This window comes from Neovison vison, chromosome 1, assembly GCF_020171115.1.
Source record: "Neovison vison isolate M4711 chromosome 1, ASM_NN_V1, whole genome shotgun sequence".
Lineage (NCBI taxonomy): Eukaryota > Metazoa > Chordata > Mammalia > Carnivora > Mustelidae > Neogale > Neogale vison.
Window position 1 is genome coordinate 93,693,663 of NC_058091.1, and position 14,126 is coordinate 93,707,788.

At 37.6% G+C, this 14,126-nt stretch overlaps 1 protein-coding gene across 1 annotated transcript in view; it reads left to right on the top strand.

Moving 5' to 3' along the window:
* The window catches only part of LOC122908966 (CD2 associated protein), a 143,230-nt gene that overhangs the window by 25,233 nt on the left and 103,871 nt on the right, over positions 1-14,126 (top strand). The window contains exon 2 of the mRNA XM_044252418.1: positions 951-1,111. Within this exon, the coding sequence (XP_044108353.1) occupies positions 951-1,111 (161 nt within the window). The remainder of the gene's footprint in view (positions 1-950; positions 1,112-14,126) is intronic.

Genomic DNA, 14,126 nt, shown 5'->3' on the forward strand with positions numbered 1-14,126 from the left:
TGTAAAAGTACATGATTTCAAAATACCTGAACAAAATCAGGGTTCAATAAGAAAGGAAGAAGGAGGTGGGGAGTCTGTGTAGGAATGGCTGTTGGTTTGGTAATCAACAATGGGTGCCCATAATTTTTTTCCCTTTATTTTGGTTATAGCTGTGTGTGTGTGTGTGCGCGCGCGCGCATGTGTGTGTGTGCATGTGTGTGTGTTCTTTAAAAATTATAGGAGAAAGAGAAGATGAATTGGAGGTAAGGCTAGTCTGCCATGGATGGCTAGTCTCCCATCTTGAATAGGATGTTACTGCTTTTCTTGTATTGAGCCCTGTAAAATATTAATAGTATGCATATATGATATCCTATAATCTAAAATTCTGTACTTAAAGGTGGTGAAATAGATCCTTACTAATCTTTACTTCAGGGTGTATTCGTTTTCTCTTATGTAGTAATAATATTGCCATAAGCTTAGCAGCTTAAAACAACACACGTTTTATTATCTCACAGTTATTTTGTGAGATTTCCGAGCAGATGGACATTATAATGTTATATAGTCATATACAGTGTATCTTCTTTGTCATAGTCTGTTGAAAGTCAGTCATAAGTCATGTCCCCTGTGAAGGAGAGGGAGTTGCACAAAGCCATGAATATCAAGAGATGGGGATCCTAGGGACCACTATAGAGATTATTCGTCAATAACAATATATACATCTGACCATAAGAATTACTGATGACATGAATTATATATTGTATTGAGGCTTCTACTGAAAATTTGTACTGTGTTTTATACTAAGGCAGTCAAGAAATTTGCAAATGTAGCCAAATACTTAAAATCATCAAAGTAAACCTTGATAATGTCTTTGTAATATTGTTGTTAAACAGGCTTCTTAGTTTTAAGTTTATTAATAATGGTTAATTTTATTTCATGAATTAAGTTTTAGACATTTATTTTTCTTTTTTTAGTTGACTATATTGTGGAGTATGACTATGATGCTGTGCATGATGATGAATTAACTATTCGAGTTGGTGAAATCATCAGGAATGTGAAAAAACTGCAAGAGGAAGGATGGCTAGAAGGAGAATTAAATGGGAGAAGAGGAATGTTTCCTGATAATTTTGTTAAGGTAAGTACTCTCACTTAAATTTCTGGCTGTTAGTTCATAGGATTTAATCATTAAGAAATACGTATATTTGTGCGCCTGGGTGGCTCAGTGGTTAAGCCGCTGCCTTCGGCTCAGGTCATGATCTCAGGGTCCTGGGATTGAGGCCCACATCGGGCTCTCTGCTCAGCAGGGAGCCTGCTTCCTCCTCTCTCTCTGCCTGCCTCTCTGCCTGCTTGTGATCTCGCCCTGTCAAATAAATAAATAAAATCTTAAAAAAAAAAAAAAGAAATACGTATATTTTATACATGTATTTGTATACCTAAAAAAGGTAAATTTTTTACTCCACATCTACGTGGTATCTTTATCTTGGTGGGTAATAATACTACACTGTAGGTATGTGTGTTTATATGTGTATGTATATATCTATCTATCTCTCTTTTTAGAAAAATAAATGGTACTTTGCATTTGGGTAGCACTCTTTTATTTACAAAATAGTTTTGCTGTGTACATTCTCATTTGAACCTACAAGTCTTGTAAGTAGGGCAGATGATAACTCCACTTTAAATATGGAAACATATAGATGAGAGGTTACGTGGTTTATCTGGTGTTGACAGCCAAGAAGATCTAGAATTTGAACTGCAATCCAGGGTAGTTGACTCAAGTCTAATTGTATATTGTTACTTTTGCAGACTCTTCACAGATATCTTAGATTCCTCTGTTAAGTTTCAGCGTTGCAATATGTATTTATCAAAGTAACAGTTTACTCATTAACCACCAAACATTCCTTTTTTAGTAAATATTCTGTCACCTCTGCCAGAAAACAATCAAGATTCTTAAATCATTTGCAAACAAAGTTCTCAGTAGTTTAGAGAAGGAAAAATATAAAGAATACCTATATATTTCTACTTCACTTATAATTGTCTTGTTTCCTATATTAGTTTTCTTATTTCTAGCTATATCACTGGCCTCATTAGATTATAATTATGAGTTCTTCTGGGAAGGCTAGAATGTGTCTCATTTTTTTGTTCATCTTACGTAGTAATAGCCACCTGCATAATGTGGATATTTAGTAAACATTTGTTCTCTGAATAATTTGTGTTTATTTTAATTATGGTTTTACCTTTAAATATGAACTCATACTGTGATACTAATAGATATCAGAAGTGAACTAACTGCACTTACCTAACTATATTTTATCTCTTGAAACAACTAAGAAAAACTGTAATAGGGACTTGAACTTATAGGAGAAGGTCACTTTCATTTTTTACTTCTTGTTTTATAAACCGACTTATTTCTTATAACCTAAAATGGAGTGTAATGCAGATTCCTTGGAAACTGGAGTAGAATAAATGGATCAAAACACAGTCAAGTTCCAGCTCTGTCCTTTCCTGGTGGTATGCTATAGGTCAAGCCACATAATTTCTCTGTTTTTTTTTTTTTTTTTATTCTTAAAATGGTATATTGATAGTATATAGGAAGCCATTGCATTGACCTCTCATTTTATTTCTCTCTCTCTTTCTTTAAAAGGAAAGTGTCTTTTCAGAGATAACATACTGAAATAATAGAACATTAGTTAAAAAAAAAATAAGTTAAAAGTTTTTATATAGTTCTCTTAATTGTGTTCTCAGTAGTGAAGATGACCTATCACAGGACTCCATTTTGAAATACATGTTACTTTCCTGTTTCAGTACAACTAATATTAGGCCTTGACTTTAATGAATTGCCTGAGAACAGAGGACGCAGTTTGAGAATACTAGATAATAGAGGGAAGCATAATCTGGGAATAAAAAGTAACTACCAGGTACCAAATTAGAATTGGAGACAGCAGTATGAACTCATGTTTAGTTTAAAATATGTACTAATATATAACGATATATTTATAAATTTGTGTATTAATACTTGCGTTAATACACATACATGTATTTCTCAGCTGTCCACTGAGATAGCCTAGAAACAGTGACACACCAGTAGCAATGACTATACCCGGTGTCTGGAGTTTGGTTTTTAAATATTATTCTCCAATATAAGGAAGGAAGGCACCTTAGACAAATAACTGTTCTAGGGCTGTGCTAAGGAAAATACATGATGGACTCTGGAGCTTCTCATAGTACCAGAACGTAAGGAGGTGCTCAAAAAACCCCACAGAATGATGGCTCATGTCAAAACAGCATAGGGGCCAATCTAAAAGAGCTTCCAGTGTCCAGAACTGGAACAGTTTAAGCAATAAAATAGCCTAGTATTTGATTATTACCCAAAGTGAAGCATAAATATATATAAGTTCAGATAAATGGTTGATAAAGATAAATGGTTGAATTAATAAATGGGAGAAGGGAGAAATCTCACAGAATTACTTCAAATATTTGTAGATACTCCCTTACCCTTCATCTCCTCTCCTCCCCTCCCCTCAAAAGCATCGCTCAGGAATGGGCTGGACTAAAAAATAGATGGAAGAGGAAAATAGTAACTTTACAGTGGAGAAAGCTGACATGTACTACCATAATCAAGTGATCAAAGCTGACATAAGCAGTGATATATTAGGTTGATATCCTGTATCTCCTTCATCTCTGTGGTATTTATTCTTACCCCCAAGACCATAATCTCAGTCTAAGCGTGAGAAAAACAGTAAGACAAACCCGAATCTGAGACACTCTACAAAATACTTGACCAGGGCTGAAAAAAAATTTCAAGGTCATCAAACCCAAGGGAAGATTGAGATACCGGTGTTGGCTAGAGGAGCCTAAGGAGACATGATGTTCAAATGCATTGTGGTATCCTGGATTGGATTCTGGAACAAAAAAATAGATATTAATGAAAAAACTGATGAGTTCTTTATAAAGTCAATGGTTTAGTTAGTAGTAGTGATATATTAGTGTTAATTTCTTAGTTTTGACGACTGTAATATGGTTATGCAAGATATGACATTAGGGGAACAGAGGAAGGGGCATATGGGAACTCTGTGCCTTTGTAAACTCTTCCGTAAACCTAAAATTATACTAAAGTAAAATTTTTTTTTTTTTTAAAGATTTTATTTATTTATTTGACAGAGATCACAAGTAGGCAGAGAGGCAGGCAGAGAGAGAGGAGGAAGCAGGCTCCCTGCTGAGCAGAGAGCCCGATGCGGGACTCGATCCCAGGACCCTGAGATCATGACCTGAGCCGAAGGCAGCGGCTTAACCCACTGAGCCACCCAGGCGCCCCCTAAAGTAAAATTTTTATTGAAAAAATTAACCACAGGCAATCAATAGTGATAGACAAAAAGTTGGCTTTATTACTTTCAGCTGTGTATATGAATATTTAAGGAAGAGTTAGAATTTATAATTCACTGTCTCCTTGAAAATAAGCCTTTTATGCTTAATGTACTGTTACATTAAGGTACTTAGGTTATTTTGTATACGTAAGACTATGGAGTGGATTGTAGAACTAACTTGGCTTCCTCTAAAACACTCACACCCCTGTTGTTATTTCAGATAGCTGTACTGAAGAGCATTCCAGTTGAGCTGGAAGATGGATAGAAAAGTCAAATAATTTTTGTAGCTTATTGAAAAAAACCTTCATGGACACTAAATTTGTTTTCTGACAGACTGTTCATTTCATTGTTCCTTTGCACTGTTATTTCATCTTTATATGACTTAAAAAAATATTTTCAAAGACTGTATAGAGCAGGGATCCACGAACTTATGTATAGAATGTTATCATTTTGGCATTTTTTGCTTTAGAGTGTGCTTTCTAATAGAACATTACAGATAAAATTGAGTTTTGTCACCTCCTTATCATTTCCCTCTCCTCCCAAACTCCATATTCTGAAATTATATGTATCCCTGTAATACATAGTTTTATACATATTTACCTATGCATAAACAAATAGTATTTTGTGTGATTCAGACATTGGCATAATAATCAGGTTGCAACTTTTTAAAACTTAATAAGTGTTTCATTGTGGTGCATTACATAGTCACTTTGGCTACAACATATTTTTATGACACCGTGTAGTTAACTCATAAGTGATTGGTAAATGGGAGCATCTGGGTGGCTCAGTTGGTTGAGTGTCCGACTGTTGGTTTCTCCTCTGGTTATTATCTCATGGGTTGTGGGATCCAGTCCCAGGTGAGGCTCTGCACTCAGCAAGGAGTCGGCTTGAAGAGTTTTACCTCTGCCCCTTCCCCTACTTGCACACGTGCTTGTATGCATGCTCTCCCTCTCAAATAAATAAATAAATCTTAAAAAAATGGTAAATAGAAGAGTGATGTCAGGACAATGGGAAAGTTGTGTTAGTTTAATTTCTAGGTAAAAGGAGCTGTGATAAAGAGTGTAGAATTATAATTTCAGTAAGAACGGGAAAGGCTCTCATTTTGGCTGATGGGTAAACAGGAGTTCTTTTAGGTTTTAAGGGAAACTTTTTTTTTTTCCTTGAGATTTTGTTTATTCCAGAGGGAGGAAGAGAGAGAGAGGCAGAGACCTTACTTGTGCGAGCATGCTGGGGGAGAAGTAGAGAGGGATCAGCAGACTCAAGGCTGAGCATCGAGCTGGCATGGGGCTTGATCTCAGGACCCTGAGATTATGAGCCGAGCTGAAGCCAAGAGTCAGATGCTTAACCAACTGAGCCACTCAGGCACCCCTAAGTGAAACCCCCCCACCTTTGTTAAGATGATCGTCTCATCAGTACCTGGGTATTTTCCTCAAAGTTGACAGTCCTAGCGTAAGAAGTTCCATCTTTTAGCTCCTGGTGCTTACCTCCTCTTTTCTCTGCATTATCTTAATATCTATAAACCATCCTTTCTACTTTATTGTTTTTATACGTTTTTAATAGCTGTAGAGGAATCCATCTGTCATCTTCTTGGGCAGTCTTAAGTTTTACCCACTTATTATCCATTTTCTAAGGTTTCAGTTATTGTTACTTACTTTTATTTTAATTTTTAGTGCTCAGGTTCCAAAGTTGCATAGGTCTAAATTGGTTATGTTCTGAACCCTACACTTTTTTTTCCCTTTGCATAATGACTGATGTTCTTAGTATCTGATTTAGTTTTCACATAATCAGTAGTAGTCTGGTGTGTATGATTTTTTAAAATAATTTTTAAATTTTTTTTATTAACATATAATGTATTATTAGCCCCAGGGGTACAGGTCTGTGAATTGCCAAGTTTACATACTTCACAGCACTCACCATAGCACATATCTGCCCCAATGTCCATAACCCCACCCCGCTCCCTACCTCCCTCCCCCCGGCAACCCTCAGTTTGTTTTGTCTTACGGTTTGTCTCCCTCCTGATCCCATCTTGTTTCATTTATTCTTTTCCTACACCCAGACCCCTCATGTTGCCTCTCAACTTCTCATATCAGGGAGATCATATGATAATTGTCTTTCTCCAGTTGACTTATTTCGCTAAGCATAATACCCTCTAGTTCCATACATGTCCTCGCAAGTGGCAGGATTTCGTCTCTTTTGATGGCTGCATAGTATTCCATTGTATATATATACACCACATCTTCTTTATCCATTCATCAGTTGATGGACATCTAGGTTCTTTCCATAGTTTGGCTTTTGTGGACATTGCTGCTATAAACATTCAGGTGCACATGGCCCTTTGGATCACTACGTTTGTATCTTTAGGTAAATACCCAGTAGTGCAATTGTTGGGTCATAGGGTAGCTCTATTTTCAACTTTTGAGGAACCTCCATGCTGTTTTCCAGAGTGGTTGCACCAGGTTGCATTCCCAACAATGTTGTAGGAGGGTTCCCCTTTCTCTGCATCCTCGCCAGCATCTGTCATTTCCTGACTTGTTAATTTTAGCCATTCTGACTGGTGTGAGGTATCTCATTGTGGTTTTGATTTGTATTTCCCTAATGCTGAGTGATGTAGAGCACTTTCTCGTGTTTGTTGGCCATCTGTCTGTCTTCGCAGAAATGTCTGTTCATGTCCTTTGCCCATTTCCTGATTGGATTATTTGTTGAGTTTGATAAGTTCTTTATAGAGTTTGGATTACTAGCCCATTATCTGATATGTCATTTGCAAATATCTTCTCCCATTTTCTCAGTTGTGTTTTGGTTTTGTTGACTGTTTCCTTTGCTGTGCAAAAGCTTTTGATCTTGATGAAGTCCCCAGAGTTCATTTTTGCCCTTCCCTTGCCTTTGGCAATGTTTCTAGGAAGAAGTTGCTGTGGCTGAGGTTGAAGAGGTTGCTGCCTATGTTCTCCTCAAGGATTTTGATGGATTCCTGTCTCACATTGAGGTCTTTCATCCATTTTGAGTCTATTTTTGTGTGTGATATAAGGAAATGATCCAGTTGCATTCTTCTGCATGTGGCTATCCAATTTCCCAACACCATGTGTTGAAGAGACTGTCTTTTTTCCACTAGACATTCTTTCCTGCTTTGTCGAAGATTAGTTGACCATAGAGGTGAGGGTCTATTTCTGGGCGCTCTATTCTTTTCCATCGATCTATGTGTCTGTATTTGTGCCAATATCATACTGTCTTGATGATGACAGCTTTGTAATAGAGCTTGAAGTCTGGAATTGTGGTGCCACCAACTTTGGCTTTCTTTTTCAACATTGCTGTGGCTATTCAGGGTCTTTTCTGGTTCTGTATAAATTTTAGGATTATTTGTTCCATTTCTTTGAAAAAAATGGATGGGATTTTGATAGGGATTGCACTAAATGTGTAGATTGCTTTAGATAGCATAGACATTTTCACAATATTTGTTCTTCCAATCCATGAGCATGGAACATTTTTCCATTATTTTGTGTCTTCTTTAATTTCTTTCATGAGTACTTTTTAGTTTTCTAAGTATAGATTCTTTGCCTCTTTGGTTAGGTTTATTCCTAGGTATCTTACATTTTTGGGTGCAGTTGTAAATGGGATTGACTCCTTAATTTCTCTTTCTTCTGTTTTGTTGTTGGTGTAAAGAAATGCAGTTGATTTCTGTGCATTGATTTTATATCCTGACACTTTACTGAATTCCTGTACAAGTTCTAGCAGTTTTGGGAATGCAGTATTTTGGGTTTTCCACATAAGGTATCATATCATCTGCAAAGAGGGAGAGTTTGACAACTTCTTTGCCGATTTGGATGTCTTTCTTTTTATTGTCTGATTGCTGAGTCTAGGACTTCTAGTACTGTGTTGAAAACAGTGGTGATAATGGACATCCCTGCCGTTTTCCTGACCTTAGCAGAGAAGCTCTCAGTTTTTCCCCCATTGAGAATGATATTCACGGTGGGTTTTTCATAGATGGCTTTGATGATATTGAGGTATGTGCCCTCTATCCCTACACTTTGAAGAGTTTTGATCAGGAAAGGATGCTGTACTTTGTCAAATGCTTTTTCAGCATCTGTTGAGAGTATCATATGGTTCTTGTTCTTTCTTTTATTAATGTGTTCTATCACATTGATTGATTTGCGGTTGTTGAACCACTCTTGCAGCCTTGTAATAAATCCCACTTGGTCGTGGTGAATAATCCTTTTAATGTACTGTTGAATCCTATCGGCTAGTATTTTGGTGAGAATTTTCTCATCTGTGTTCATCAAGGATATTGGTCTTTAGCTCTCTTTTTTGATGGGATCCTTGTCTGGTTTTGGGATCAAGGTGATGCTGGCCTCATAAAATGAGTTTGGAAGTTTTCCTTCCATTTCTATTTTTTGGAACAGTTTCAGGAGAATGGGATTTAATTCTTGTTTAGATGTTTGTTAGAATTCCCCTGGGAAGCCGTCTGGCCCTGGGCTCTTGTTTGTTGGAAGATTTTTGATGACTACTTCAGTCTCCTTACTGGTTTTGGGTCTGTTCAGGTTTTCTGTTTCCTCCGGGTTCAGTTGTGGTAGTTTCTATGTCTCTAGGAATGCATCCATTTCTTCCAGATTGTCAAATTTGCTGGCGTATAGTTGCTCAGAATATGTTTTTATAATGGTTTTTATTTCTTTGGTGTTGGTTGTGATCTCTCCTCTTTCATTCATGATTTTATTTATTCGGGTGCTTTCTCTTTTCTTTTTGATCAGCCTGGCTAGGGGTTTATTAATCTTATTAATTCTTTCAAAGAATCAGCTCCTAGTTTCGTTGATTTGTTCTATTTTTTTTTTGGTTTCTATTTCATTGATTTCTGCTCTGATCTTCATTATTTCTCTTCTCCTGCTGGGTTTAAGCTTTCTTTGTTGTTCTTTCTCTAGCTCCTTTAGGTGTAGGGTTAGGTTGTGTACTTGAGACCTTTCCTGTTTCTTGAGAAAGGCTTGTATTGCTATATATTTTCCTCTCAGGACTGCCTTTGCTGTGTCCCAATTTTGAACCATTGTGTTTTCATTATCATTTTTTTTCCATGAATTTTTTCAATTCTTCTTTAATTTCCTGGTTGACCCATTCATTCTTTAAAGGATGCTCTTTAGTCTCTATGTATTTGGGTTCTTTCCAGATTTCCTTTTGTGATTGAGTTCTAGCTTCAGAGCATTGTGGCCTGAAAATATGCAGGGAATGATCCCAGTCTTTTGGTACCAGTTGAGACCTGATCTGTGACCCAGGATGTGATCTATTCTGGAGAATGTTCCATGTGCACTAGAGAAGAATATGTATCTGTTGCTTTGGGATGGAATGTTCTGAATATATGTGATGTCCATCTGGTTCAGTGCATCATTTAAGGCCTTTATTTCCTTGTTGATCTTTTGCTTGGATGATCTGTCCATTTCAGTGAGGGAGTGTTAAAGTCCCCTACTATTATTGTATTATTGTTGATGTGTTTCTTTGATTTTGTTATTAACTGGTTTATGTAGTTGGCTGCTCCCGTGTTAGGGGCATAGATATTTAAAATTGTTAGATCCTCTTGTTGGACAGGCCCTTTGAGTATGATATAGTGTCCTTCCTCATCTCTTATTATAGTCTTTGGCTTAAAATCTAATTGATCTGATACAAGGTTTGCCACCCTGGTTTTCTTCTGATGTCCATTTGCTTGGTAAATTGTTTTCCATGCCCTCACTTTAAATCTGGAGGTGTCTTTGGGTCTAAAATCAGTTTCTTGTAGACAGCATATTGATGGGTTTTGTTTTTTTATCCATTCTGATACCCTGTGTCTTTTGATTGGGGCATTTAGCCCATTTACATTCAGGGTAACTATTGAGAGACATGAATTTAGTGCCATTATATTGCCTGTAAGGTGACTATTACTGTGTATTGTCTCTGTTCCTTTCTGGTCTACTATTTTTAGGATCTCTCTTTGCTTAGAGGACTCCTTTCAATATTTCCTGTAGAGCTGGTTTGGTGTTTACGAATTCTTTTAGTTTTTGTTTGCCTGGAAGCTTTTTATCTCTCCTTCTATTTTTAATGATAGCCTAGCTGGATGTAGTATTCTTGGCTGCATGTTTTTATCATTTAGTGCTCTGAATATATCATGCCAGTTCTTTCTGGCCTGCCAGGTCTCTGTGGATAAGTCTGCTGCCAATCTAATATTTTTACCATTGTATGTTACAGACTTCTTTTCCCGGGCTGCTTTCAGGATTTCCTCTTTGTCGCTAAGACTTGTAAATTTTACTATTAGATGACGGGGTGTGGACCTGTTCTTACTGATTTTGAGAGGGGTTCTCTGCACCTCCTGGATTTTGATGTGTGTTCCCTTTGCCATATTAGGGAAATTCTCTACAATAATTCTCTCGAATATACCTTCTGCTCCCCTCTCTCTTTCTTCTTCTTCTGGAATCCCAATTATTTCTAAAATTGTTTTGTCTTATGGTATCACTTATATCGCAGATTCTCCCCTCATGGTTCAGTAGTTGTTTGCCTCTCTTTTGTTCAGCTTCTTTATTCTCTTTCATTTGGTCTTCCATATCACTAATTCTCTCTTCTGCCTCATTTATCCTAGCAGTAAGAGCCTCCGTTTTTGATTGCGCCTGATTAATAGCTTTTTTGATTTTAGCATGGTTAGATTTTAGTTCTTTTATTTCTCCATAAAGGGCTTTTATTTCTCCAGACAGGGTTTCTCAAATATCTTCCATGCCTTTTTCGAGCCCAGCTAACACCTTGAGAATCATTATTCTGAGCTCTAGATCTGACATATTACCAATGTCCGTATTGATTAGGTCCCTAGCTGTCGGTACTGCCTCTTGTTCATTTTTTGTGGTGAGTTTTTCCACCTTGTCATTTTATCCAGATAAGAATATATGAAGGAGAGGATAAAATACTAAAAGGGTGACAAAGAGCCCAGGAAAATGTGCTTTAAATGAATTAGGAGAGACCCCAAATTGTGGGGGGAAGAAGGGCGGTAAAAAGAAGTTCAGGGGAAAAGAAATAAAGAAAGAAAGAAAGAAAAAATAAAAAATATAAAAAAGGAAATATGTATATTAGACTGGTGAATAGAACAGAGTCACCCACTTAATTTTGGGAGTATTTTGGTCTCTTAGAAGATACAACCTTCTAAAATTTTAAAGAATGAAAAACATACACATACACAAAATAAGGGTAAACATGATGAAGGGATGGAATACGACTATAAAGATGAAAATTTTTAAAAAAATTTCTAAAAAAGGGGTTGATAAGTTCGTTGAGAGAATAAAGAAAAAGAAAGTGGAGAGAATTTGCTCAGGCTGGAGACTAGAACAAAGCCCTGTGCTAGATTTAGGGTATATTCTCATCTCTTACAAGAAGTTGTATTCCAAATTTCTTTAGAAGAAAAAACCCTATGTGTATACAAGAAATAATGTTAGATACAATGAAGGATAAAATATTATAATAATGAACGTTCAAAAATTTTTTTATGAAAGTTATTAAGATCAACTAGTTAAAAAACTTTAATAGAGGAAGAGAAAAAATTTTAAAAATTTAGCATAAGAGGGGGGAGGAGTCAAGATGGCAGAGAAGTAGCAGGCTGAGACTACTTCAGCTAGCAGGAGATCAGCTAGAGAGCTTATCTAAAGATTGCAAACACCTGCAAATCCATCGGCAGATCGAAGAGAAGAAGAACAGCAATTCTAGAAACAGAAAAACATCCACTTTCTGAAAGGTAGGACTGTCGGAGAAGTGAATCCAAAGCGACGGGAAGATAGACCCCGGGGGGAGGGGCCGGCTCCCGGCAAGCGGCGGAGCAACGGAGCACAAAATCAGGACTTTTAAAAGTCTGTTCTGCTGAGGGACATCGCTCCAGAGGATAAAACGGGGTGAAGCCCACGTGGGGTTGGCGTGGCCTCAGGTCCCGCAGGGTCACAGAAGGATCGGGGGTGTCTGAGTGTTGCAGACCTTGCGGATATTGGAACGGGAAAGCCGGCTGCAGAGATAGAGCCGACAGTAAGCTCACAGCTCGGTGTTGCCTTGAACCGGTCGCAGGCTCGGTGAGCTCGGAGCGCGGCCGGAGGTCAGGCAGATGGGAGTTACTGGGAGCTGTTCGCTGAGGGCGCACTGGGGAGCAGGCCCCGGGCTCCCGGCTCCTCCGGGCGGAGACCAGGAGGCCGCCATTTGTATTCCCGTCCTCCGGAACTCTACGGAAAGCGCTCAGGGAACAAAAGCTCCTGAAAGCAAAGCCGAGCGGATCACTCAGCCCGGCCCCTGGGAACGGCGGTGCAATTCCGCCTGGGGCAAAGACACTTGAGAATCACTACACCAGGCCCCTCCCCCAGAAGATCAACAAGAAATCCAGGCAAGACCAAGTTCACCTACCAAGGAGTGCAGTTTCAATACCAAGGAGAGCCGCAGAATTCCAGAAGAGGAGAAAACAAACCATGGAACTCATGACTTTCTCCCAGTGATTTTTTAGTCTTGCAGTTAATTTAATTTTTTTTCTTTTTCATTTTTTTTTCTCTTATTCTGCTAAAACTTTTTTTAATTTTACCCTTTTCTTTTTTAACGTTTTTTAACTAGTTTATCTAATATATATAAATATATATATTTTTTCTTTTTTATACTTTTCTTCATTCATTTTCTTTTTTTAATTCTTTTTTTTCTTTCTTTATTTTTGAACCTCTTTTTATTCCCAAATCAGAAGAGATCCCAATCTCTTCAATCTCTTTTTCTAATTCTTTTTTTAATTCTTGATTGAATTTTTAATTCAATCTCTTTTTTATAATTCTTTTTTTTTCTTTCGTTCTTTTTTAACCTCTTTTTATCCCCAAATCAGAAGAGATCCTAATCAGAAGAGATTGGGAGATTCCAATCAGAGGAGATCCCAATCAGGGGAGATCCCTCACCCAATCGTGAGGGGGGAAAAATCCCCCCTCACGATGGGATCTCTTCTGATTTGGTTAAAGCATATTTTCCTGGGATTGTATACCCTTTTAGTATTTTACTTGCTCCTTCATATACTCTTAGCTGGACAAAATGACAAGGCAGAAAAATTCACAACAAAAAAAAGAACCAGAGGCAGTACCGAAGGCTAGGGACCTAATCAATACAGACATTGGTAATATGTCAGATCTAGAGTTCAAAATGACAATTCTCAAGGTTCTAGCCGGGCTTGAAAAAGGCATGGAGGATATTAGAGAAACCCTCTCCAGAGATATAAAAGCCCTTTCTGGAGAAATAAAAGAACTAAAATCTAACCAAGTTGAAATAAAAAAAGCTATTAATGAGGTGCAATAAAAAATGGAGGCTCTCACTGCTAGGATAAATGAGGCAGAAGAAAGAATTAGTGATATAGAAGACCAAATGACAGAGAATAAAGAAGCTGAGCAAAAGAGGGACAAACAGCTACTGGACCATGAGGGGAGAATTGGAGAGATAAGTGACACCATAAGACGAAACAACATTAGAATAATTGGGATTCCAGAAAAAGAAGAAGAAAGAGAGAGGGGAGCAGAAGGTATACTGGAGAGAATTATTGGGGAGAATTTCCCCAATATGGCAAAGAGAACGAGCATCAAAATTCAGGAGGTTCAGAGAACGCCCCTCATAATCAATAAGAATAGGCCCACACCCCGTCACCTAATAGTAAAATTTACAAGCCTTAGTGACCAAGAGAAAATCCTGAAAGCAGTCCGGGAAAAGAAATCTGTAACATAAAATGGTAAAAGTATTAGATTGGCAGCTGACTTATCCACAGAGACCTGGCAGAGCAGGAAGAGCTGGCATGATATTTTCAGAGCA